This window comes from Topomyia yanbarensis, chromosome 3 (genome assembly GCF_030247195.1).
Source record: "Topomyia yanbarensis strain Yona2022 chromosome 3, ASM3024719v1, whole genome shotgun sequence".
NCBI lineage: Eukaryota > Metazoa > Arthropoda > Insecta > Diptera > Culicidae > Topomyia > Topomyia yanbarensis.
The window spans coordinates 122,631,922-122,658,342 of NC_080672.1; the positions used below are offsets into that span (position 1 = coordinate 122,631,922).

The 26,421-nt window shown below is 37.5% G+C and overlaps 1 protein-coding gene across 7 annotated transcripts in view; it reads left to right on the plus strand.

Moving 5' to 3' along the window:
- Positions 1–26,421, plus strand: part of LOC131692357 (kinesin-like protein unc-104) — a 149,241-nt gene that overhangs the window by 96,920 nt on the left and 25,900 nt on the right. For 6 of the 7 annotated variants that reach the window (XM_058979358.1, XM_058979357.1, XM_058979356.1 and 3 more), the window contains 6 exons: positions 9,372–9,598; positions 9,669–10,093; positions 10,214–10,469; positions 18,408–18,571; positions 18,637–18,776; positions 19,174–19,215. In XM_058979358.1, the coding sequence (XP_058835341.1) occupies positions 9,416–9,598; positions 9,669–10,093; positions 10,214–10,469; positions 18,408–18,571; positions 18,637–18,776; positions 19,174–19,215 (1,210 nt within the window). In that variant the 5' untranslated portion in view covers positions 9,372–9,415. The remainder of the gene's footprint in view (positions 1–9,371; positions 9,599–9,668; positions 10,094–10,213; positions 10,470–18,407; positions 18,572–18,636; positions 18,777–19,173; positions 19,216–26,421) is intronic. The other variant, XM_058979360.1, reaches the window with a different exon arrangement.

Genomic DNA, 26,421 nt, shown 5'->3' on the forward strand with positions numbered 1-26,421 from the left:
GTCACTAAGCGAAAACCACATCAGAATCATGAAAATATTTTCGTTTGTTGTGCAAAAGGTAGCCTTTTCAAAGTTCATGAAAGAGGTTGCTGTGTTCGTTGGTCCAAGCGATGAAGGCACAACAGAAGCGAGTTGGCGAATTGCTGGTTTACACCGTGCGTATGAGTCGTGCCGGCAAGGTTCGACCCGAATCACTAGATGTAGTTATCGGCCAACCGTCCTTATTGAGAAGAATATATGAAAATGAATTGAATGAGCAAAATCTTTCTATTATCTTGATTCATAATTAACTTGTTAATGATTAGTTGTATACCTTTACCAAAGAATGATAACATTTGAAAATTATATCAACATTGTATAGTTATTAATCCGTTCAATATTGATTTTGTGATGATTTATAAAAGAAAAGCAGTTGAATCTAACTGCGTTTCATTGTAAAATTGATTCTGTTCATTTGTCCCGTTCCACTGTAGGGGAGCCCGGGGCTAGTTTGCGGTTGGGGTAAGTTGGCGGAACCCCCTTTTCTCCGTTTCTATTAGACATAATTCGCTGTCACTCGTTGTGTATCTCAAGTAATGTGAAACGCATTATCCAATGTGTTTTGACGTAGGACTTACGTCTTTCTTTACTATACTGGGTGTCATTTCAAAATTTTCAAAACGGATGCGTTACGTACACTTTGAACTCTAATAACTTTTCTCCTACTAAAGGAATTACTAATTTTGTTTCATAAATCGAAAGGAAAACGTTCAACGCTTGCTATTGATACCTTGTTTGCTATGTAAAACTTGTTTAAAAAGTTCAAAAACTACTTTTAATGCGAATCAACATTAATGCTAAAACCTATAAATATGGGTGTCACAGTTTTTCTTAAAGCCAGACGTGTGTAAGCCACAGAGCAGAACACACGTACGTGTGCTGCTCAACGAGAAGCTGCATTTTGACCACCAACCAAATCATAGCTACTGCCTTATCGCTGCCAACCAAGAACAGTCGTCGCCCTGCGTGAAATTCATTGCTCTCAGAAGTGGACAGAGTTACTAATTCGCAAGCTGCTCTTCCAGTGTCTGGTCCGTGAGATTGCACAGAATTTCAAAACCTACTCTTCCGGAGCTCAGCCGTAATGGCCCTTTAAGAAGCCAGCGAGGCCTGCCTGGTTAGTTTGTTGGAAAATACCAATCTGTGCGCTATCCATGCCAAGCGAATAATCATCATGCCGAGCGGGAAACGGCGAAATAACATTCACAACAAACGGTCCTTATTAGGACCACAAAATCGTTCTCAGAAGAATTACAATTGAAATTTCCATTTCGTGCTTTGGAAAATAACTTCCCTCTTATCGGGTTAGTTATTTTCTATAATAATATCCGAAAAATGTGCGATAAAACCAATAAACTGACCAATTGGACGGAAGCAATAAAATACCTACAACAATTTGAGTCAGAAAAGTGATATTAACGGAAAAATGCTTCGATCGTTTCTAAGTGTTTGGCAGCTGAAGTTGCCGATTTGTTTTCCAACGTCAATTATTTGCGCTGTGCTGTACGGAACAGATTTTTGCGCGATTTGTTGGGAAATAATTAAAACAATTATGTAGTAGATTCCGTAGATTTTACCGTAAATTTTGATAGAAATGATTTTGTAAAAGCATTAATTAGCCGTGCTTTGAATGGTGGTTTTTGCAAATCTTTCTAGAACATTAGTGAATGTGGAAACCCTGCTACTGAGCGAATGCCACGCCAAAAAGAATGATGAAAATATTTTCATTTGTCGCACAAAGGGATGGACTACCATCTGCACTAAGAAGTTTATAAAAGAGATCGCATTCCGACATACAATGCTCATTCGATGTGAGCTGCGAAAGGGGAATGTTCGTGTATGTACGCATCTGGTGTATGTAATCGTCTGGTATCACCAAAAATAGTTATCTGCAAACCGTTCTTATTAGGATGAAAATATAATGGAGAAAGAATTTATTTAGAAAACTCCTTTTAATAACTTGGATTGAGTTTGCGCCTGTCAAGTCTGCTGTACTTTATCAATGACACATATAAACCAATGTTTATCGAATTAATCTACAATGCAAATCTTTCTAGAACATTAGTGAATGTGGCAACCCTGCTACTAAGCGAATGCCACGCCAAAACGAATGATGAAAATATTTTCATTTGTCGCACAAAGGGATGGACTACCATCTGCACTAAGAAGTTTATAAAAGAGATCGCATTCCGACATACAATGCTCATTCGATGTGAGCTGCGAAAGGGGAATGTTCGTGTATGTACGCATCTGGTGTATGTAATCGTCTGGTATCACCAAAAATAGTTATCTGCAAACCGTTCTTATTAGGATGAAAACATAATGGAGAAAGAATTGAATTAGAAAGTTCCATTTAATAACTTGCATTGAGTGTGCGCCTGTCAAGTCTGCTGTACTTTAGCAGTGAAACATAAACCAATGTTTATCGAATTAATCTACAAACCCGTAGGTTTTTGCAAATCTTTCTAGAACATTAGTGAATGTGGAAACCCTGCTACTAAGCGAATGCCACGCCAAAAAGAATGATGAAAATATTTTCATTTGTCGCACAAAGGGATGGACTACCATCTGCACTAAGAAGTTTATAAAAGAGATCGCATTCCGATATACAATGCTCATTCGATGTGAGCTGCGAAAGGGGAATGTTCGTGTATGTACGCATCTGGTGTATGTAATCGTCTGGTATCACCAAAAATAGTTATCTGCAAACCGTTCTTATTAGGATGAAAATATAATGGAGAAAGAATTTATTTAGAAAGCTCCTTTTAATAACTTGGATTGAGTTTGCGCCTGTCAAGTCTGCTGTATTTTATCAATGACACATATAAACCAATGTTTATCGAATTAATCTACAATGCAAATCTTTCTAGAACATTAGTGAATGTGGCAACCCTGCTACTAAGCGAATGCCACGCCAAAACGAATGATGAAAATATTTTCATTTGTCGCACAAAGGGATGGACTACCATCTGCACTAAGAAGTTTATAAAAGAGATCGCATTCCGATATACAATGCTCATTCGATGTGAGCTGCGAAAGGGGAATGCTCGTGTATGTACGCAGCAGAAGCGAATTCGGGCAAGGTTCGAATCGTTAGCAAGGATTCTCGTCTGGTATCACCAAACATAGTTATCTACAAACCGTTCTTTTTAGGATGAAAACATAATGGAGAAAGAATTGAATTAGAAAGTTCCATTTAATAACTTGAATTGAGTTTGCGCCTGTCAATTCTTGTATACATTTACCAGTGATTCATATAAGCAAATGTTTATCAAATTAATCTACAAACCCGAAGGTTTTTGCAAGTCCTAGAAAATCAGTGAATGTGGCAATCTCATTCGACATGAAATTTCCAGTAAACATTCATTCAAAAAGTGCATTGGCTCAAATTATCCATGAATGTCATATGATATGCCCAAGTTTAGTCCTACGTCAACACCGCGGTTACGTCCCGGACATTACCCACTCCTAGTTTTTGTTGCGAAACATTATGTTTCGTAGAAGCTGTGGGCGATATTGTGTTTTTGAGCATACTTTGTAAATTTTAATTTTAAACATTTTGTATTATTTAAGGTGGTTTTCTATCTATTCCCCGAACGATTATATTTTTCGATAGTACCTGAAAGAGCTTTCAGCGTCCGTATAGATTTTATACCTATTCATACCAAAAGTAATTTTTTAAATCCTTTTACATTTCTTATAAAAGAAATGTATAGAATTCGCTTAAACTTTCAAGAATTTTTCCGAGGCCCGGAGGGCCGAGTCTTATATACCAATCGACTCAGCTCGACGATTTGGGACAATGTCTGTGTGTGTGTGTGTGTCTGTGTGTGTGTGTGTGTATGTAACGGACAAATTCTCATTCGTGTTTCTCAGCAATGGCTGAACCGATCTTATCCAAACCAATTTTAAATGAAAGAACTAAAAAACAGTATGAACGCTATTAATTTGTTTTTGATTCTGATGTTTAGTTTTTAAGATATGAATGTTTGAATGCGTGAAAATGGCGTTTTTTGCAGTTTTTTTGAATTATCTGCCGGAATTGACAATACAGATTACCAATTTATATGTTTTTAGACAGCTTTAACGAATACCTTTCGAACAAGCTATAGATTGTTGAAATCGGACTATTATCAAAAGAGATATTTAACATTAAATGCGGACGAAAGATTTTTATCATTTCCCATTGCCAGAAATATGACCAAAAACATGTAATCTATTATTAACGCCAAAACGGCTTATTTCAGGTCAATTGTATCTTCGGAGAATTTAATGGAGGTAATATGCCCTTTCTTTTGGTATTGTGCTTTTGCTAATTAATCCCCCTATGAGTGAGATATCTTCACAAATTTTCTTGGAAGTGATTATATCGAAATGATGCCTTCAGCAAATTTGTAGCTCTTACTTTTGCGAATAACTTTACTAAAGACTTCAAATATCTATTTTGAATACTTTAAAAGTTATGGCTTGTTGTTTGTGGATTACTCTTCGTCGCCTATTTATTGTTCAATATAGTAATAATCCATTGAAATAAGCCAAACATTATTTCGATAAATCGAATTTTGTATTTCATTTTTTTATCTACAACCGCTAGAAATAATCACCGAACATTTCCAAGTTGTCTGGAAGGAACTTGATAACTTATCAGTGCAAAAATGTTCATTTGTGCGAACCTTCTGACTGCAATTTTTCTAACTTATGACCATCGGATCGATCTGAAACCTTTCGGAAAATGAAAAGCGAAATAAATAACTCCAAGCAACGGCGTAGCCAAGAGAAGGTTTTGGGGTTTAACACCATACAGCCCCCTCCCACCACACCAAAAAAAAAATATTGGATTGGAGTTGAAAATTTATTGATGCTGACTGATTTAATTCAATATTACAATAACAATTATCTGATCCGTAGATTGATAACCTGTTGTTGTAAACATCATGAGGACTTTTGATAAATTGTCGGAATGGGGTCCTGATACGTAACTGATCTATTGGTCTTGATTTCACAGTTGTCTAATAGCATCAATATTAAATTCCTGCCTGAAAACATTCCAATACAAAATTCCAGAGATCTGTAATCAATCATAATCCTCAGATTTATTTTCAAATTTTCAGCTTTTTTCCTACACAATATTACGAAAGCTTATTAAACAATTTTTCCTAATAAGTTTGTGAAAATTATAAACTATTTGAATTTTTTTAATAGTTTTATTTTTTATTCAACCGTGATTTTTTAATAAATAGTGACCATCGCTTCACAACGTAGTCTATTTTTCATGGCTTGCGGTGAGCACGATCTCTCGAATTGCTGAACTGAAAATTATGGAATAGAAATTAATTTTTAGTATTCTTTACAGACCCGCTGGTGCCCTAAGACGATTTCGCTAGATTTTTAGAGCACTGTGCACTAGACTGCCCAGAAAAATGATGAATTTTTGAAAACTCAATCGGCCCACCCCTGAGTCGATTCCTAGTCCCACCAGGAGTACTTGTATCAAATTTGAAGCAAATCGGACAAGTCTAACTACCGGACCAACGTGCCTGAAGTTTATATTGGATTTTTCAACAATGTACATGAAGAAAACTCACTAGCTCGTATTTTCGCCGCTAGGGGGCACTGTATACATCGTATTATCACTGTAAGTGAAAATAAGAAAGATATTTTAATTATCTACAACTTAGTCGAAGACTGCTAGTAAATCCGGCTATGTTAAAAGAAGTTATTAAACATTTAACGAAGTGATGTCTGAGTCAGTTTTGCGTGGGGCCTAACAGTGCATGGTTGTGTATCAGTGCTCGAGTCCCGCAAACTATATATTTTTGTGAAATAATGGTTAGATTTAGCCGAATAGTATGTTTACAAGAATTATAGTAAATAATACGAGTTATGTTTTGATTAGAAAATTTTAGTTCCACCTGTGACCGCATAGAGGGCGCCACTACTAACTTTTCATAGAAGAGAGATAGAGTATCAAAATGTTCAGAAGAAATACTGAAAAAATGCCTGTTCTATAACTTTGTAGAAGACACCAAATTTCTATCTCTCTCCGTTGAAAAGTTAGTGTTGGCGCCCTCTATGCGGTAACAGGTGGAACTAAAATTTTCTAATCAAAGCATGACTCATATTATTTACTATAATTCTTGTAAACATACCATTGAGCTAAACCTAACGATTATTTCACAAAAATGTTTAGTTCGTGTGAATCGAGTACTGATACACAACCATGCACTATTAGGCCCCATGCAAAACTGACTCAGACATCACTTCGTTAAAAGTTTAATAACTTCTTTTAACAAAGTCGGATTTACTTGCAGTCTTCGACTAAGTTGTAGACAATTCAATTTTCCTTCTTATTTTCACTTACAGTGATAATACGATGCATATAGTGCCACCTAGCGGCGAAAATGCGTGCTTGTGGGATTTCTCCATGTAAATTATTGAAAATTCCCATACACACTTCAGGCCCGTTGGTCCGGTAGTTAGACTTGTCCGATTTGCTTCAAATTTGGTGCAAGTACTCCTGGTGGGACTAGGAATCGACGCAGAGGTGGGCCGATAGGGGTCATTTTTTTCCTGTCACCCTACTGTGCACCCAGTGCATTAACGCAAGTGACGGAAGGTTATCGAAAAGTTTCGTGAAAATGAAAATTCCAGTAATGATGATGATTTTCCCAAACGGTTCGTTTTCGTGAGGTTTTTATTTGTTCTTTTGCATTAGGATTAGCGAAAATAATACAAATCAAGAATACTACTGGGAAGTCACCTTTAGAAAAAGTCGACGTCGAAGTAAAATTTGAAACTATGCACGCATGTACTTCAGAGATAGCGTGATATCAAGAGCTGCGATTTCATTTCAACGCTTTTTTGTGAAAAGGGCGTTACTTACAAATGGCTTTTTTCATACATGCGAATGAGGGCTTTGAAACGCAACAAATTAACCTCAAAAGTTTTGATTCTACGATATTGCTTTCTTAAACTACAGCAAACAATACAACGGGCGAAACTGTATTTTTGTTTGTTTATTTAAAGTTTCGCCCTCCATGCTCCATGCAAACAAACAGGGCGATACTTTTTTTGCTAGCAGTTTAGAGGCGAAACTGTTATTTTCGTATTTTTTTTAGGATTATCAAGCTGATACCAGCTGTAAATAGTAACAATGATCTCTATTGAAAAAACACGGACGAAATCGGTTGTGTAGAACGGTAGTTATTGTAAAAAACGTAAGGGCGATACTTCAATGCTGATAGCTGGGACCGAAAAAGTAAACAATCGCCAAAGCGGCGATACTATCATTTTGTCAATTTCAATAGCAAAAACAAATTTTAATTTAATAATTTCAAATACTTTATGAAGTTTTGGGTTTCGATCACTGAATCATGCAATCTAGGATGTAAAAAACACAATAGTTCTTAAATAGGAAATAAAACCAAGTCTGGAAATATTCACTGTTGATTTTCTTTGAGTGGTATCACTGCTAGTATCGCCCTTTTCAAGAAAAAGCGTTGATTTCTTAGTTCTCAGTCGCGTTGGAAATTTGAGTAAAGTATAAACTTCAAATCGATTCAAAAAAATTTCGATTTTTTTGGCTCAGTACAATATATAACCCCTTTAGGAAAATTCAGTTTTCCCACCACAATTTAGATATTTTATTAACACAGCATTAACAATCATTCAATATTTTATGGGCCATTTTTTCGCTTTCCCATTGATTTGGTTTGAGATTTCTAGCACTGATGTTGTCCTATGCTGATTTGAGCGATTCTCTGAGTCCTGCCACTATCCCATGTAGTATGTGTTATCAAAAACATCGCGAAGCATCAAGTTCTAAATGTTCTCAAACGATATAATATCCGAAGAGAGTGATAAGAGTTATAAGAAATGTCTCATCACACTGTTAGGTGGATTAAAAACGTTTTTTATAAAATATGCGGTTGGGGTAAGTTGGCGGTAACGCACACGGGGCAAATTGGCGGTACTATTTATAGTGCGAAAATAGTCACCATATATTTTTATTTCTGAAATTCACTCCACAGTAAGAGAAACTTTTTCTTGTGTCTCTCGTCAATGCAGGGGACAATTATTTCAGCTAATCGCCTGAAGAATTTAGAAAATTAGCTTTTGAATATGGAGTACGCGTCGAAATCAAAATGACGGGGCATTGAGACTGAAATATAATGAAAAGTGTCGAATACTATACAGTTTTATTGAAATGACAATCGGCACATTTCATATGGACCATTGTATTTTCATTGGATTGCTTATTTTTTGGCAGTCCGCCAACTTACCACATACATACCGCCAACTTACCCCGATGCTGGGGTAAGTTGGCGGCTTTTCCGCGTCACATATTTTTGTCTCTAGAAATGAAGACAACGTATCAAATATTTTAATAAAATTCAGAGATGTTGCCAACAGTCTACTCTTTCATGCAACGTGTTCTATTTTACAAGAAAAACGGTAAAAAACGAAAACTGAAAACACCGCCAACTAGTCCCGGTCTCCCCTACATTTTGTTCATCCAGGGCCAATATATAAATTTTTTTACCACTCCTCGGGCCATGGGAGCACCCCCCGTTTTGACAAATTGCCCAAACCCTTGATTTTCTTTTGAGCATATCTCCGGTTCTAGAATCAAACCGCAAGATGGTTTTTGAAAAAAATTGTTCAGAGTTTAAAAAAATGTTAATTTTTGGCGGCCGTGCTGCCAACTATGCGATTTATTTTCAGTCGCTCAATTATCAAAATCAACATTATTCCAGTTGAAATATTGATGTCCAATAGAATCGAACTGCACTAAAGCAACAAAAACCGGTGTCGAAATATTACTTTTATTCGCCGGGTATCGCATCGAGATTCGGTACGAATCAATTGATTTTGGTTCGTACCGTCTATGGAGCTGTACGTGCAAACATGAAATTAATGGAAAGCAAACAAGGGTGTATCCGCCCAAAGTGAGATTGAATTTCCCGCCATCGTCCTGCTGCTCCTGCATCACGACTCGTTTCCGCGAAAGAGAGTCTGTCTGCTACCCACGCTAGACCGCTTTCACACAATCACATCAAATTTAATGAAGAAAGATAAATTATTGCGTCACCCGATATATTCGATAGCTCGTCTGCTAAACAGCTCATTTGGATTGTTTCAGTGCGAAGGCTACCGTGTTGTTTTTCCACTTTTCTTTTCCATTTCTTTAATTGCGTAAAATACGCATGTATTCACTGGAAAACGCCAATTGAAATAATTAAATTTGACCTTACCAAAAATTTGTGATAGCAGCTACATATTGGCGAATACGACCCGTGTTACTAATTGATTTTTATTTTTTCTCGTTATAGCACACTAACAGCGTCCGTCTAGGCCAAGGGGGCCTCTCGCCGTCATGTCGTCCGTAAAGGTGGCGGTCCGAGTGCGACCCTTCAACTCGCGCGAAATTGGACGTGAATCCAAATGTATCATTGAAATGAGCGGTAATACGACCTGTATCACAAATCCAAAGGTGCCGCTGGGTACGAGTGATTCGGTCAAGCGATTCAATTACGATTACTCGTATTGGTCTCATGATGTGAGTTCGAGTATAATTTGTTGGGAATTGAATCGACAATATATCTTTTTTTTTTCTATTATACATTCAGCCTAGGGATGCGGATTTTTCTACGCAGGAAATGGTGTACTCAGATATTGGAGAAGAAATGCTGCAACATTCGTTTGATGGATACAATGTGTGTATATTTGCATACGGTCAGACTGGCGCTGGCAAGTCCTACACAATGATGGGCAAACAGGAAGAAAGTCAAGAGGGCGTAATCCCAATGATTTGCAAAGATCTTTTCCGCCGAATACAAGAGACCGAAACGGTTGATCTGAAGTACTCAGTCGAAGTGTCCTACATGGAGATCTACTGTGAACGGGTTAGGGATTTGCTGAATCCTAAGAACAAAGGAAATCTCAAAGTGCGCGAACATCCGCTGCTCGGACCGTATGTTGAAGATTTGTCGAAATTAGCTGTGACAAATTATCAGGACATACACGATCTCATCGACGAAGGAAACAAGGCAAGGTAATTAATCTTCCCGGCTACCTACATGTGTGATTTGCAAACTGACCTCGACTAACGATTCACTAATGATGATTTGATGTTTTCTTCCTTCACCCTTCACCGTCAATTGAATTATAACAGAACCGTTGCCGCTACAAACATGAATGAAACGAGCTCTCGTTCCCATGCTGTGTTTACAATATTCTTTACGCAAAGACGTGTAGATAAAATGACCAGCCTGGAGACGGAGAAGGTTTCTAAAATAAGCCTGGTCGATTTAGCTGGCTCCGAACGAGCGGACTCAACCGGTGCCAAAGGCACGCGGCTGAAAGAAGGTGCCAACATTAACAAGAGCTTGACCACCCTTGGCAAGGTTATTTCCGCACTCGCTGAAATGGTAAGTCACTGCTTGTACCCCCACCACGCATATTTTATTTCTTTATAATATCCATCTATTCATAGTTAAATATCACACACCTTAAAACTAAATTATTTTTATTGTTTTTACTTTTAATTCAAGCTCAGATTTACAATTTACGCTCAGCCAACCGATCACGTTTTTAACCATTTCCAATTTTATTCACCTTTTTTGCTCGCCTCCTGCCCCACCATAACTACAAACCATCAATCCATCTTCACACATTCTATCAACTTCTCCTTCGATAAAATCTAAAACCAAACAATCATCACCATTATCCGACTGCAGTCGGTAAGTATCTCGAGATCTCATCTGCATTTTGCTTTATCGCTCAAAGGGGAATTTTCCGTTCCCGTAAACATATTTGCATAGAAATTTTGCACCACGGAAAATAAAGATAAATCTGCATCAAGCAGGCACTGTAAAGGCCAAATGCAAGTTTTCATGCTTTCTGCACTGCGGCTTCGCTAGGCTTGAGGGTGGTCTGTTGATTTTGAGTCTGCATGGGATGCAAAAAGTTAAATTTCAAATCGCCTTCCAATTCAGGCTTTCGAGTCGAGCGGATCATTTGGATGTCGGTCATGAACTTGTCTTTGACACTGCTTTTCGCTTTGCTTAACAATAATGTAATTGCTTCTTAAATGTTAATCAGGGTGCTTAATGTGTATCATAATTTTTGTGATTTTTGAAAATACCTCCAAATTACGCTTATCACCTCCGTGAGAAAACGCAAAATGACTACTAATTCAATAATAATTCTTCAAAGGAGCTAAAGAGATATTTATAAATAAACTTATTTCACATGATATTCCGGAATTTCATGAACAATACACGTTAATCCACATCGTTACCCTCCGTAGCTACGAAGGGTAGCCCTACGCGTATGAGCAGTTGCAAAAGTTTTCTGCGCTGAGCTCATAGCAGGATAAAAGAAATCAGTAAAACAAAACTTTGCTTACAAAATTTATTAGTCCTTTTGAAGAGGTATTATGGAATTGTGTGATAATGTATAAATAAAAAATGAGGAAGCGAAAACCGTCAGAAGTAACTTTCTGTTTATGTTTTCAACATGACGACAATTGCCGTTATACCAATGCAAATTCGCACCTTTAATTTCGTGTTGAAATACTTTGCCTTTCTTTGAATACTTTGTGGGTACCAAACCAATATTACATTTGCTGTGTTGTGATTTCCTGATTTCATTTCGTTTCAACGGCTGGCTGTATGGGCTGCCCCGCATTGAGGAGATTTATTGTTTTAAATTTTGTTTTGTCTCGCTTCTTCAGCTGAGCATTCAATTTGTCTAGTATGGCGGGTAATTGTCCAAAATGTGAATATTTTGTTTTAAGATCTGATGGTTCCCCGCTGAGTGTCCAGTTTGTAGGGATAGGTACCATCAACTTTGCTCCGGGTTAACAAAGGCCATGGTAAATTGGGTAGCTGATCATGCTAGTCTTTCCTTCAAATGTGCGAAGTGTTTATCGGGCCAGTCTTATAGCGTACAGGGTGTTAGTTCGATTGAGTTGAATAAGGAGATGCAACAAATCGGTTCTATTTCTGAACTCTGATGTTCGAAAAAAATATTGATGTATACAAATAAATATCGCATTAGAGAACGATATAGAGAAACTGATCAAGTCATGTAACGATGCTCTTGAGAGCAAATTGGTTTGCTTGGAAAACAGCGTTGCCAAAAAGTGGGAAGACTTGCTGTTATAATGAAAACGCTTCGCAGGAATTGGTTGGAATGAACAGAAAGAAGAATGGTATTGATAAAAAGATCCATTCTAATTGTTATTGTGGAGTGTGCAGCTCAGTATAACATCAAATTGGTGAAAGATGATATTGTAAGAAATCTGGGTGAAAAGTATAATAATGTTATACTGATACCCGCTACCCAAAGTTGAAAATAATAGGAATGAGTGATCGATATTCTAAGGAAGGAATGAGTGATTGATATTTTAAGGAAGGTCCTTATTGAATAGTCAGAACTATGACATTCCGTTTAAATATGTTAAAGTTGTTGCTGATTTCGCAAATCCACGCTTCAAGTATAACAAATGCAATGTTATAATTGAATATTGAACGTAAAAGGAATTTGGACGTAAAGCATCTGGCATTTAGTAAGCAATGTTCAGTATATCAGAGGGGGCTAACCTGTTTGGCATAAAGTCATTTGGTATAACGTCGTTTGGCATAAAGTCGTTTTGCACTATGTCCGTTTGGCATAAGAAAAATTTGATAGCAGGTCATTTGACATAATAGTCATTTGGCATAATGGTTATGTAGCATAAAATGTACAGGATATTGAATGCTTTTAAAGTCGTTTGGTATAATGGTATTTTGGCATAAAAGTCGTTAGGCATGAAGTATGAAAATACTCGTTAATTTTTTTGTGGCATTTTGATTCATTGAAATAAGTAATATTTCTGTGCCAGATTGATTACGTAGAAAACTGAAGTAAGCACGGAATTTGTGCATTGAGAACATTTGCATTTAGAATTATGACGGTCATCTTGTATGGCAGTTAACGCATTTGTTAGATGTCATACAACAAAAAAACTGTACTTGTAATCTGCTGATGATATGATAGCCTACTAGTTTCAAACTACAGATCAGGCCACGGAAATTGAAGAGAATCAGCGAAAAACAAATATGTTTATGTTTTTATTAACCATTCTATTTACGAATATTTGGATTGCTACCTTGGTTTAAAATTGCTACTTTGGTTTAAAAATATATGAAATGTATTTCGTGATATATAGTATATTGCTTTTTAAACGTTAGTTCTTTTTCGAAAGAAGAAAAAAGTTCATAGCGATAAAATTGAAGTTAAAAGCAATTTACTACAAATGTATAAAAGAACGCAAGTCAATATAAAAATCAAAAATATTCCAAAAATATTTTCGAAGAAATGACAATATGTAAACGCTTAGAAATTGTTAGTTGAATTTGAAATCAATGAAATTCAAGCAAATTTTCATATTCAAAAGAAAGTGAAAAACAAAGTGGTGAATGACCCTAAGGTTACCCGAGCAAATTCTCATGGGTTCAAACCCCATACAATCCCTTTAAAATACCATGAACATGGTCCATTACAAATTTTACAACCATCAAAATACCATGAAATGTTCTCAAAAACCCATAAATACACCAGAATATGGTTTTTAATTTGGGATCTTCCAGACCATAGTGATAGTGTTTCCATGGGTTGAACCCATTATAAACACTATCAAAACACAATGCAGTGGGGGTGAATTTGAACCATGAGCATGGGGGCATTATGGGCTTTTATTTTGCTCGGGTAAAACCTCTATAATCAAAATAAAAAAGTGAAAAGCTAAACAACGCAGTTGGCTGCATAGCAAGTCTTCTAAAAAAAGTTCAATGTGAAATAACTGTAGTTTAATTGAATTTTCGGAAAATTCATGTAGTTTGTATACTCCACATCGGGCAATGGTTTTTCGGGAAACTGCATCCCAGAAAATTACCGACTTGGTTATCTATTATTTCAATTATTGCCTATAGGGTTTGGTTAGTCAAATAGATCTGAGGAATTAGGTTTAATGTCCACTGTGCCAAATGGCTTTACGCTAAATGGCCATTACGCCAAACGGCCATTATGACAAATGGGTATCATGCCAAATGGCAATCTATCTTCAATTTGGGTTTAATTGATTATGCCAAATGACCCCTTGAATCTCGCTATGGTTATGCTAAGTTTCTTTATGTCAGATGACTTTATGCCAACCGAAGTTATGCCAAATGACTTTATGCCAAATGGGCTTCTACCATATCGGAGACTGCTGCTGTCAAGTGAATAGTAACTAACAAAGGCAGGCTGTCTTAAATATAGCTGGGTTATCTACAAACTTTGTCGCAATGCGACATCTTGTCGAAAACAAACGCCCATTGTTGGATTTTCTATCAGAAACACATATAGTTGATTCGGATGCATTTGATCAATATAGTATTGCATGATACAATGTTGCTTTTTACTTTTCCCAGTCCAGACATACTGGTGGAGTTGCTATTTACGCCAAAAAATCGATTAAATTCAATGTTCGGTTAAATGAAGCTGTTTATAATAATTAGTTCTTGCGTATATAAGTTGAAAGAGGCATGCAGATGGCAAACGGGAGGGGGTCATTTGGCATTAAGGCATTTGGCATAATATCGTTTGGCATAATGGTCATTTGACACAATGGTCATTTGGCATAATTTTGAGAATTGATCACACTGAAGGTCATTTAGCATAACAGATATTTGGCATAACGGTCATTTGGCAGAAGGGACATTTAGCACGACGGACATTCGGCATACCGGACATTTGGCATAATTTTGCTAAGTGATCTCACTGAAGGTCATTTGGCATAACAGACGGATGTGTAGTTTATCAGGTGAATGACTCATAAGGTTAAAGTTTCACTAAGCAATAATAATAATATGTTGTTATACATTACCTGATATTGATTATATTTCAGTGAATACATTTTATAACTGATTTTGCCTTCTTTTAAATATAAGCAGTTCTTTTAGGTTTCATTTTTAAAATTTTTGTGTTTGTTCATTTTCGCAATTATGGAAACTTACGGCTATGACTTACGTTTTGGTATAGTATCGTGGAGAACTGCGATACACCAGACGTATGTTTTGTTTTGGCCATTATTATGATCAATGACCATTATTCCAAATGACCGTTATGCCAAATGTCTGTTATGTCAAATGACATTCAGTGTGATCAAATCTCAAAATTATACCAAATGACCATTATGCCAAATGACCGTTTTTCCAAATGTCCATTATGTCAAATGTCCGTTGCGCCAAATGACCTTCAGTGTGATCAATTCTCTACATTATACCAAATGACCATTATGCCAAATAACCGTTATGCCAAACGTCCGTTATGCTAAATGACCTTCAGTGTGATCAATTTTCGAAATTATGCCAAATGAAGATTATGCCAATTGACCCAGACCCATCGGAAACTGCGATACCGTCGATCGCATGAACTAGGGGAATGAAACACTAGTTCAAGCGGTCTTTTTGAGAAATTTTAGAAAATTATTAATTGTGCATGAACAAGGCATATAACGTCTATTTCTTATGTCGTACTTTTTGAAAGAAAAGATATTAGCTTCAGTCAAAGTCCTTATATAGGAAGGTCCTATCATGCGTCAAAACGAAAACTGCTTCTGTGCTCGTATGTGTGACAGTTTCTATGGCGAATGGTACCGTCTACGTCATCAATACCACGTTTTATAGGTTGTCTCTGGTCACTACCACTAACAGTTTTGACGCATACTAGGATATTGTTTAGAGGGACTTTGGGCTTCAGTAATTTTCAACGGACAACTTTCCTTTTAGAATCAAAAATGCTTGACGGGTGAGTTGGAGCTGGAGAAAAAAAAATCTCCAATTTTCTTCTTTTTATAAATTCTTTTAAAAAGTAGATTTTTTCAAAATGCTTCGGGCTTAAATGGTATAAGTGGTATAGTAAATTATTCTCTAGGATATACGGAGAAAGACTGTAGAAAAAAGATATACAATTAGACTGAAGCTAAGTGAGTTATGGGTAAAAAACAAATATTGAAATTATTTAAAGAAGCGCAATATTTCCAAACCAATTCCAATTTCCAATACAGGTCGTATTGTTAGTACATTTGGAAGAGTTGCTCAGAATGGCATGCCTAAGACTTCACCGAAGACACCATCCTTATCATGCCTAGTTTAAAGTTACTTTAACCTAACGCCCTAGTGACCGAGATTCGAACTACTTTGCTGCAACCGTATGAAGCATCAAATTTGCCGAAGACACTATACTTCTACTATACCTGTGTGTTTTCACTTAATAACTTTTTTCACAAGCGTCAGCTCGTTTTGTGGTCTTCAAGCCTTCTTTACCTTGTTAAATTTCCTATAAAATAGAAAATCGCACATCGATTTATTTTTAGGAGGCGATGGGCGACACTTGAAAGAATTATTTTGTAAACTTTAAACCGTGGGTGCAAAAATATAGTTTCATCGATCGAGCTTAGAATTTGTACAGTTGTTCTACCCAAATCGAACCCGAAAAGTTACTCGGAGCGAAATTTATTTTTTTTCATGTAACTGTGCCCACTCTAATGTACAGTTACGGACAAAAGGCTTCTACGGCGCTGATATTTCTTTTTGCGCCCCTAACCTCCACGTTATGAATAAGATGATGTCATCTAGCCGCGGACACTAGTAATACTGTGTCAATGAGCGTTACCAACATTGTGACATGAGTAGTAATGTGATGCAAATAGGTTTGAAATTTTAACGGGGATGCCATAGAAACTACGCGATATAAAAATAGGACCGCGTTCCTTATCTGCTCTGATTTTTGTTATTCCTAAAATTTTTGCAGTTTAAATTCTATTGTAATATTCAACTTAGGAGAAATATCGCAAATTTCAAAAAGAGCTTATTTTAGCGAAATTGCTCTCGTCTTCTAGAAAAACCGACAACATGTTTTCAATCCTCTTCGTGATTTATTCACGATCCCAAACACTCATTTACTGGTGGGTTACCCGTCTGGTTTAGGAGCAATTTTTCACTAGTGGTCTATCCCCCATATGCTCGTTCATATCTCAGTGGTGCCATAATTTCAAATGCTGCCACAGTCCCAACTACAAATGTATTTAAAATAACCGTTAAAGCGGGCGAAGTTTTGTTTTTAAGTGTTATGTCTGTTAGTCTTTGCTTATATTGCACGACTTTCCAATAGGGATACATTCAAACCAGTATCGAAGATCCGGAATGATCTGAAATAATCAGTGTCTCCCACAATTCTCGTTTTTGAGCATAAACTTGTTGGTAGGAGCTCAAAGAAAGTCCCAATAGACCAGTGCATACCTGGAGACTCCACTGTAGTTTGCCAAAGAACAGCTAAAGTAGGTAGCGCGACCATACTATGGTGTGACGAGACATAGGTGTAAAATGGTTAGATTTGATGGGAAACGAATGTTTCGAAGTTCAGAAAAGTCGGAATGTTAGTCACTATAAATATTAAACACAAAAATAAAAACTTGCAATAGTTCGTTAAAAAATCAATTGACCCTGAAAAACCTCGAAATCAAGAAGAATAGTGGAGAAATATTCAAGAAGCATGGGGCACCATCCGGATGCATCCTAATCCTACATGTTGCACTGTGACTCGGTCAATGTCGAGCAGAATCCGATATTTAATAAGAAATAATGGCTATACTATTAAATACTAGTGGTAATATCTTCAGCCTGGACCATTCACTCAATTAATTCTGGTCTTAATGTTTCAAAGTTCAGATATTGTTTCTTTTAATTTCAATGTTCTATTCTCAGATTATACATAAAAAGCTATTGAAATTAACTGATTTGTATTAAAAACTCGATATTCATCGAAAGAAAGTATAGAAAATGGCTAATTTTGTATAAGGTGGCCTTACAGTTTTGTCCAACATTCGAAAATACAGTTTGGACTGACTTCATAAATTTGTGGGATTTATTTATTGATTAAAACAGTTGCTACTTTTATAAGGGTTATTTGTCGAACAAATACAACAATGTAGATAAGTAATGCAAAGCTAATAATGTCAGCATTAGGGTTTAACTAACTCTTGGCATGTTAAGCACGCTCTCATCAGTATACAATTCACGTATTTTATCGCTTCTATTCCTAACTCATTAAAACATTTTCACCTTCATTTTGCTTTTGCATATCGTTTTATTCGTGTGCTACGCTGCCTACAGCCCGCATGTCCGTTCCATAATGATAACAAATCGCATGCCCACTGGAACGGATAAGCGCGCAAAAGGCAGTACACCTGCTAATTAGATCCACGTTCCGTTTATTAGGTACATGTTCTAATCATGTTTTTGTGGGATTTTTTTTCCTTTTGAATCCGATATCAATAGGCATCTAAAAGCAAAAAATCAAAAAAGGCCGACTTCATACCGTACCGTGACTCCGTGTTGACATGGTTGTTGCGCGAGAATCTCGGTGGAAACTCGAAGACGGCCATGATTGCCGCGATATCGCCGGCCGATATCAACTACGACGAAACGTTGAGCACCCTAAGGTGAGTGATATGCGTATAATGATTTGTTTTCGATTGTAGTGTGTTTGGTTTTCCCATTCGAATAGATATGCGGACCGCGCCAAACAGATTGTTTGCAAAGCCGTCGTCAACGAGGATGCCAACGCGAAACTCATCCGCGAGCTCAAGGAGGAGATTCAGAAATTACGCGAACTGCTCAAAGCAGAGGGTATCGAAGTGCAGGAAGGTGAGTGTTACCAATTGGTTTCAGCCTTTTTCAAACAAATAAATCGACATCATAATCCGCGTCCGATCCGTACTGGAATGGCACCAACGTTTTTCCAGAGCGGATTCTGTTACACCTTAGAACTCTTTCCCTTAACCTTTCTTATTTATGGACTGTTTTTCGGACTATTTTATTCATGTTTGAGTTTGTCTCAAAACAAGATCACTCATTATAAGGCTCATCATTAGTTTTTTTTTGTATCCAAAATCAAAACAAAGCGCCTATTGGTATCAATAATTATAACCGTTAGGTCCCACATATATAAACGTAATTGAATATAGAGTTAAGGAATTAAGGCATCAACTGCTTATGAATACAAATTTTATGAACAAACACTTGACGTACACTTTTCCTGTAGGACCGGACGGTAAAGTGGTTTGTGAAAAGCGAGATGCTAATAGTAAGTAGAACGTCGAATGCTAAGCAAAAAAAACAATAAGCTAATTAGTTGTTGATTTCGTATTGCGTTTTTCTTATTTAATTTTGTTCATTATACATCACCAGTCAACGTACAATGAACTGTACCTGTCATTTAAAAATGTTTATGTTTGGATATTGTGTTTGTATTCAACTCCAACGGATTATATTCTAAATTTTGATAATGGTAAACTTATTTCATCTGTTACAGACCTATTTTGCCCAACAACATGTACTCTGAGACTTATTTGAAACAATACAAATAGCTCTCCCGATACAGTTAGAATAAAGCCGTAGTGTGCCACGCAAAATCCAAACTTATAAATATATGATTTTGGTTCATGTTTTTTTTAGTTTGTGTATTTAAAATAATTGGTGTTGTTTTGCAACTCTCACATAAGTAACTATTTCAACCGGACTCTAAAACTCTATTATATATTCAAACAATTAAGTATATCAGGGTTGGACAAAAAGCGGAAAACTAATATACACTCAACATTTTTCGGCAGATCATATTTTTTTGTTGAATTTTCTTCCAAATTATTGCTTAGTATGCGATCGACAATTATTGGCATAATTTTCGCAACGTTGACTCGCTCAAAATTATTGTACAGAAAAATTCGGAAGACAAGATTTTGAACAACCCTTCATACCTTTTACTAGTTTTATTATTGACTATGGCCAAACAACTTTTCGTACAATGCTTGCAACCTATAAATATTCGTAGGGTGAAATTTGCATCAATCATTATTGTCCTTCAATCATACTTTAGCTTTCCACGACGCCATGAGTTATGTTCGATTATTCATTTCATACGACTATTTTCAGTTTGTTTCCATACTCTCCTCTGTTATGTATTAATAAAATATGCCTTGAAGAATATATTTTTCCACGGTGCCAATTTATTTTAATATTATTTCTATAAATATATAACCCAACCGTACATTGTACATGAATGTGCTTGTTACAAAATTTACGCTTGAACGCCTTCGCTTCCTTTCTGAAAGCATTCACAGCTGACAAGAGGCGCGAGGAGGTATAACTGTACAGTGATTTGAGTAAGTTTGGAGTATGTCGATTTTTTTGGGATGCTTTATTCGTAAGTTCTGCTGTATGAACGAATGCAGCTTTTTGAAAGAGTAAGAAAATAAATATTGTAGATTAAGTAATCTTACAGGGTGGAACGATCGGCAAAAGTACGGAAATGTTTATCGGAAATATATCGATTATAAATTGGGGACGGTGGGGAGTTGTGAACATAGTTTTGTTTTCGGGGCCTAACTACCATAAACATTGGTCGAATTGCAATATCTAAACTGGTATTTGTGAAGGACTCCTTAATACATCCACAGGCTGAAGAAATTTAGAAGAATCAATATCCTGTTTGGGATATGCCAGATTGCGTGGAATCGGCATTTTTTTAGTTTGGTGGGGAGTTGTAAACCATCACAAAAAGTAGGAGAAATGGAATATTGTTGTGGTTTCTTTTTATTAGGGCTATAGACGATAAATTTTAAGTTATTTCTAAACTAAAGATGAGTTAGAATATGATCTGATTTAGGTTAGCGTGTAATGACAGCTTTCACAACTCCCCATGGTTCACAACTTCTCACCGTCCCCTACTATAAATACACTGTAATTTAATGGTAGGCTAGAGAGGGAAACAGAATCAAATTCGCTTTTTATGACAAGGGTCTATTGGCTTGGTAAAAACATTGTAAGGGGAGATTGATCTCAGCATCAGAACAACAGATTCTCATCGGACCCGTAGGGAATCCTCCAAGATTAGTCAGAACTTCAGGTCGCCTCGGCTTCAACTGGCCTATGCAAGCACAGTGGTGACAACGAAGACGATCAGGGCGTAGCGCACTGGAGCGAGTCGACTTCACAAAAGCAGTACAGGGGACTTAATAGAACGAGAAAAAACTAAAAGAAAGGAACTAAATATTTATATCGATTCATTTTAGGAAGAGATAGATGAGGGAAATATAGGCCCGAAGGGTATCCATTAGCCGAGACTGCCAGAACAATACTCGGTGCACGCCCAGACAATGTGTTCGATACCGTGATAGTCATCGCCACAAGTGCAGACACTACTATCCATTGGATTGAATGAATAAGACCTAATATTCTGCACCATGTAGTCAAATTATAACGACATAAAAGTCTGAGAAAATTCTCGAAATTTTCAATCCCCAATGGGTTTAAGAGCGGGAGAACGCCCGATAGGACTTCGAGACTTATCGTATGGGTTGACTGCATGTACCCTAGAGCGACACGCTAATAGCGATACTGAATTTTTTTGAGTTGTTTGATTCAGCCTAATGAGGTCTCCTGGGTGCGCATCCCATCATGTTCCGATTATTGTACGAAGAAAGTTGAGCCCTTCTTGGTATTTCTGTTTCATACATCTAATGTGGCACCCCCAGATACTTCTCGAGTCGAACCAGATCCCTAGATATATTACTGTAAAGACCCAAACGCGTTTACAACTAGCTCTGTTTTCTAGCGTTGGCATCAGATATTACATTCCACATACAATCTAACCGCAGCGATGTTGAGCAGAAGGACGAGTCTAAGGCGCTCAGACGCGCTGGATGGACAGGAATCCGGGTCATTCCACCAGTGTTCAAAATGATCATATTGAAGTTATCGCAAAGCTCTTCACCCAAGACTGGCCGCGGTGCGGGGAGGAGCTCCGCAATATCACAAAGCCGTCGGTGGCCAACTAAGCCTTTAGGGGGAATGTTGGTGGAAGCAATACAAAGATCTTGTGTGTGTTTGTGTTAACCTTCTAAATCCCACTGGCCGGCAGCGGTATTATGAAAAAAAGTTTTCTGCATAAGGTCTGGCTACCCCATGCAAACAACTTGATATCGGGATTTAAAAGGACATTATACATGCGAGCCACAACATAGCTCCTACGCCACACACCCCTCTCCCCTGCCTAACCATGTATCTGACATGAGCTAATATAAAAATACGTTTTTCAACACACTAACCTTGCTGGTGTGCCACGAAACTGCTACTTAAGGAAGCTAGAATATTTTCCTATACAATCAATCCGAGTTTATTACGGAATGCCATCTGTAGCTCCTATTTTGTGCGAAAATATTACCCCTCTTCACATGGGGTTTCTTTTCGAAACACTCTTCTTCTCGTTTTCATTGCACTCTTTCAAATGGACTTTTTTCACACACCATTGCAAAAACACTCGCGAAACTTTAATCGTTTACTAACAAAACTTTAAATTTTCTGCCAATGTGCAGATGACCCAAGGAAAATGTTCGGAAACTCATTTGTGCGTTTGAATTTTCACTTCAGATTTCAGCTTTTCCTAATGTAAACAAGCGAGTCGGTGCCTAGCAACGTGGCTTCCACATATCTTCACCTTAATAGGTGTTAGCTCTGCCGATTTTCCAATGGCCCATTTCAGAATGACAGAGACCTAGCGGCAATGAGGTTGATACTAAGGTGTGGCAATGCTATTGCTCTCTCGCTCGATCTCTGTAAACCACGTGGGCAGCAGATATATGGAAAATATATGGAGTTGAATTTTATTACGTAATAAAGTTACAGAAATTGAGCGAGAGAGCAACAGAGCATTGCCACACCTTAGTATCCAGTACATTGACCTAGCGGTACATTCCGAGGTCATTTTTCCGTCGGAAGGCCCCGTTCAATTATAATACGAGTATCAAATTTATACCAGTATTGTTATCAAACTTTCGATTGCTTGCCACGAATAGGTGCGCATGGAACTGACGCGTATGTAGTATATCTTGAAATTTTAATTTATGTTGACAGATCAATCTGTATACTTATCTAGTATTGCCCAAAAAATACAGTTCCACTAATTACTACCAGGGCTCCCGCGAACTTGAAGAACTGTCGACTGACGAACGCTACTCTCTTTCATGGCAATTCTTCTCGAAATCCGCGGACACTGGCAACTTTTGCATCATTGAAACTGCCTAGATTCACTGACTCGCCGGTGCACCTGATCAACACTTCAATGTTAGCAGTATCCACTTTAAGAGAAACCGAAAACCGTTCAAAAATCTACACGCAAACGAAAAACTACCTAAAATGGAGTACTTTTGACTCAATCTCCTGGGAAGGTAAAAGTAAGTAAACCGTGTTGAAGGTAGTTTCCAATTTACGAAAATTCCACGCGTCCGACGCTCTACGCTTGCTTTGATCGAATCTGGAAGCAATACAAAGGACTACATACGCGTCAGTTCCATGCGCACTTATTCGTGGCAAGCAATCGAAAGTTTGATTACAATACTGGTATAAATTTAATTCTAGTTTGACAAGCGACAACTTCAATGCCTGGCGTCAAGGGGAGGTCGATTCGATTGAAAGAATGGAAGTTCTTGATCCCCAACAGTAGTAAGTGTTGAAATCGTGAAAGTTGAGGTCTTTTTCCGAAGTAAGCCATGTTTCGCATAATCGCAAATGCATCGCATGTAAAGATTTACTAGAATTTGAAAAGAATCGATATTCGGGATAATGCTTCTGCAATTCCACTGAAGAACAGTGATCAAATCCGTGACCTGTTCGATGTATTAGCCATCGAAGGATACAATCGCTGAAAGGAGGATTTGCAGTTTAACTGCGGGGAGAAAGCTTATCAAGATGGTTCTAAGAGGGTTAGAAATATTTAAAGCTGGAAAGAGAATTTTATTAAGCCAGCACTGGTTTCTTTTTCTGGCTGAACACCTGAGGTTTTTGATGTCCCAGGAAGGGTTGGAAACTCCTTTGCTGAGCTCAGGAGCTACTTACTTGAGTACTTCCCTGAGCAGTTATTTTTGGAGGACCTTGAAGAGAAACCTTTTGGCCTTTGCAACGAAGCTAAGGAGATGAAATGTTTCCATTTTTCTATTGCTTCTAGGCAAAGCAGAAGATATTTCCTCCCGGGTCACCAGAGTCGTATTCGTCACTAGACAAGTTATATAGAAATTCGTAGTGACCGTAGCTATCTTTCTGTAAAAGCTCCTTGAAGGGAACTCTTCAGTTTCTCCTTGCGCTGTTTGTATGCTGGACATGTCGGGAGATCATGTGGATTTCCACCACAGTACAAACACTTTACAAGATCCCTTCCGCAGGAATCAGCCACATGATTCACCCCGCATTTTTCACAACAAGCCTTATTGCTAGAATGGGAGGCTGTGTGGCCCAGTTGTTCGCTAATTGTACAGCTCATAACCCGTGGTACAAAAAAGCAAATAGGTTGTCAATAGGAGGATTTGGGTAGAGCAGACCTTGCGAAGGTTACTCGATAGAATTTTGAGTTGACACATGTCCTCTTCCCGTCAACTGCGACTGATGCTGAATGCAAACATTTGCACTTCAGTATCTTCACCGGTTGAAGCATGGGGTCTTTTGAACAGCCAACCCCATGTGTCAGCAGATCCGCGCAACTCAAGTTAGAATCGGGCACGACCCCGCAGATTTCCGCCCTATTTGCTGGTACATATATTCTGAACTCCTTCGTAAAGGGCTCGTAGCCGGTTTACCACCACTCGAGGCCGAATTTTCGATATTTCTGTCACGGTTGAACATCGATCTGTCAGAATTCTAGAACTCTTCAGTAAATTAAAATACTTTTTGTCTTTGGCCCAGAGGAATCCTGGATATATCTTGAGCCGTGGAGTCGATTTTATTTCAACCTCCAACTCACCTTGCGATGAATCACTGTCATGGCAAGTCATTTTTGCACGGGCTGGACCCTAGGCAGCATTATAGAAGAGACAAGAATGGGGATGCAAAATAATGGTGGTACTTAACTGCAGTTAAACTCGCACTTCACACAGCAGTAGTAGCAAATAGGGAAACACCAATGCCGGAAAAATCAATCCAAGAAACCCAGCTTTTCGTTTTAAACTTTTTGCTTGCTGGCCCTTCTTCTGTGAGTGAAGGTAGGAATAGTTCCGGTAATGCCACTTAAACAAAATTGTCTAGGTGCAATGGATCACCGACGATCAGCTTACGATTAACTGACAAAGCAATATTACCGTGTGTGAAAATGTACTGGTAAGATGAATAACAATTGATCTCTCTCGGTGATTTAGTTGACTGCTCCTATAGCGATTTCCACTTGTTTCTTTGTTCGATCCTCACTAACGACTATCTATGGTGACGAATCACCGGATTCATTTCTCCCCCACAAGGATTCCTTGAAAACACAACAGTGTGTTTTCCAGACGATGTCGTTGTCCTGTTTGATTCATTGTGTTTGATTGTTAGCTGTGGAGAGCAATGCTCGTTTCGTTCTCACCACAGCGGGAGTAGCTGGTGCTTTTGGTTTTTTTTGCGGTTAGCCTGGGAAGTGAAATTCCACACCAAACTAAACAGACAAAACTGTTTACAAATGCATAAATAACTTTCCAATTATATTTAAACACCTTAAAAAAATGGTGAGCTGTGGAATATTGCAACATTTCCAAATATCTGTGGAAATATGTGAAATTTTATCAATGTGCTAAAAAACTGTCATCTCTAAAAAAATAATCTGTTACCAACAATTGCGGTAATTTTGTGTTATTCTTTAACAAAATAAATTATTTGAACCTTTCAAATATTTATTCAAAAATATTTAAAATTTCAAAAAGATAAGTTATTTTCATTTGAAAAAAAATCGCGAAAAACAGTTTCTTTTTTGCTTCTTAAAACAGACTACCCCTTTAAGTCAGGTTAGGTGTAGTAGTAGTATTACCATAATTTAAACCTAAATTAGTTATTTTTAATAGAAAAATGCAAGATAAACGATAAAATTATTCGTGTTGTAGAAAGACGCAATCACCAGAGATTGTAATTTTCTCTTAAACTCTGGGGCAGGGTTTTTTTTACTTCAAATGCAGCAAGACGCGATATCTCGTAACCAACATCGCTTGAACCGAACTCAATTCTCCAATAATAGCTTCAATATACATATATTTTTCAAATATTGTGAACGACTTGTGCACTACTGTTATGCGCGTAACTGCCCTATGTTCTATGGGGTTCCCTTTATACATGGGGCAATTATACGTAGAATGGAAGACATGAGAAACTGTAGTGATGTAACTAATATAAATGTACTGGATCAAGACGAGAGGTTTGGTACATATAAAACTTTGTCATTTGGCAATCACAACTATCTCCTGGTCAAATGCCGGCAACTCTCAACTCGAATCAAACCACT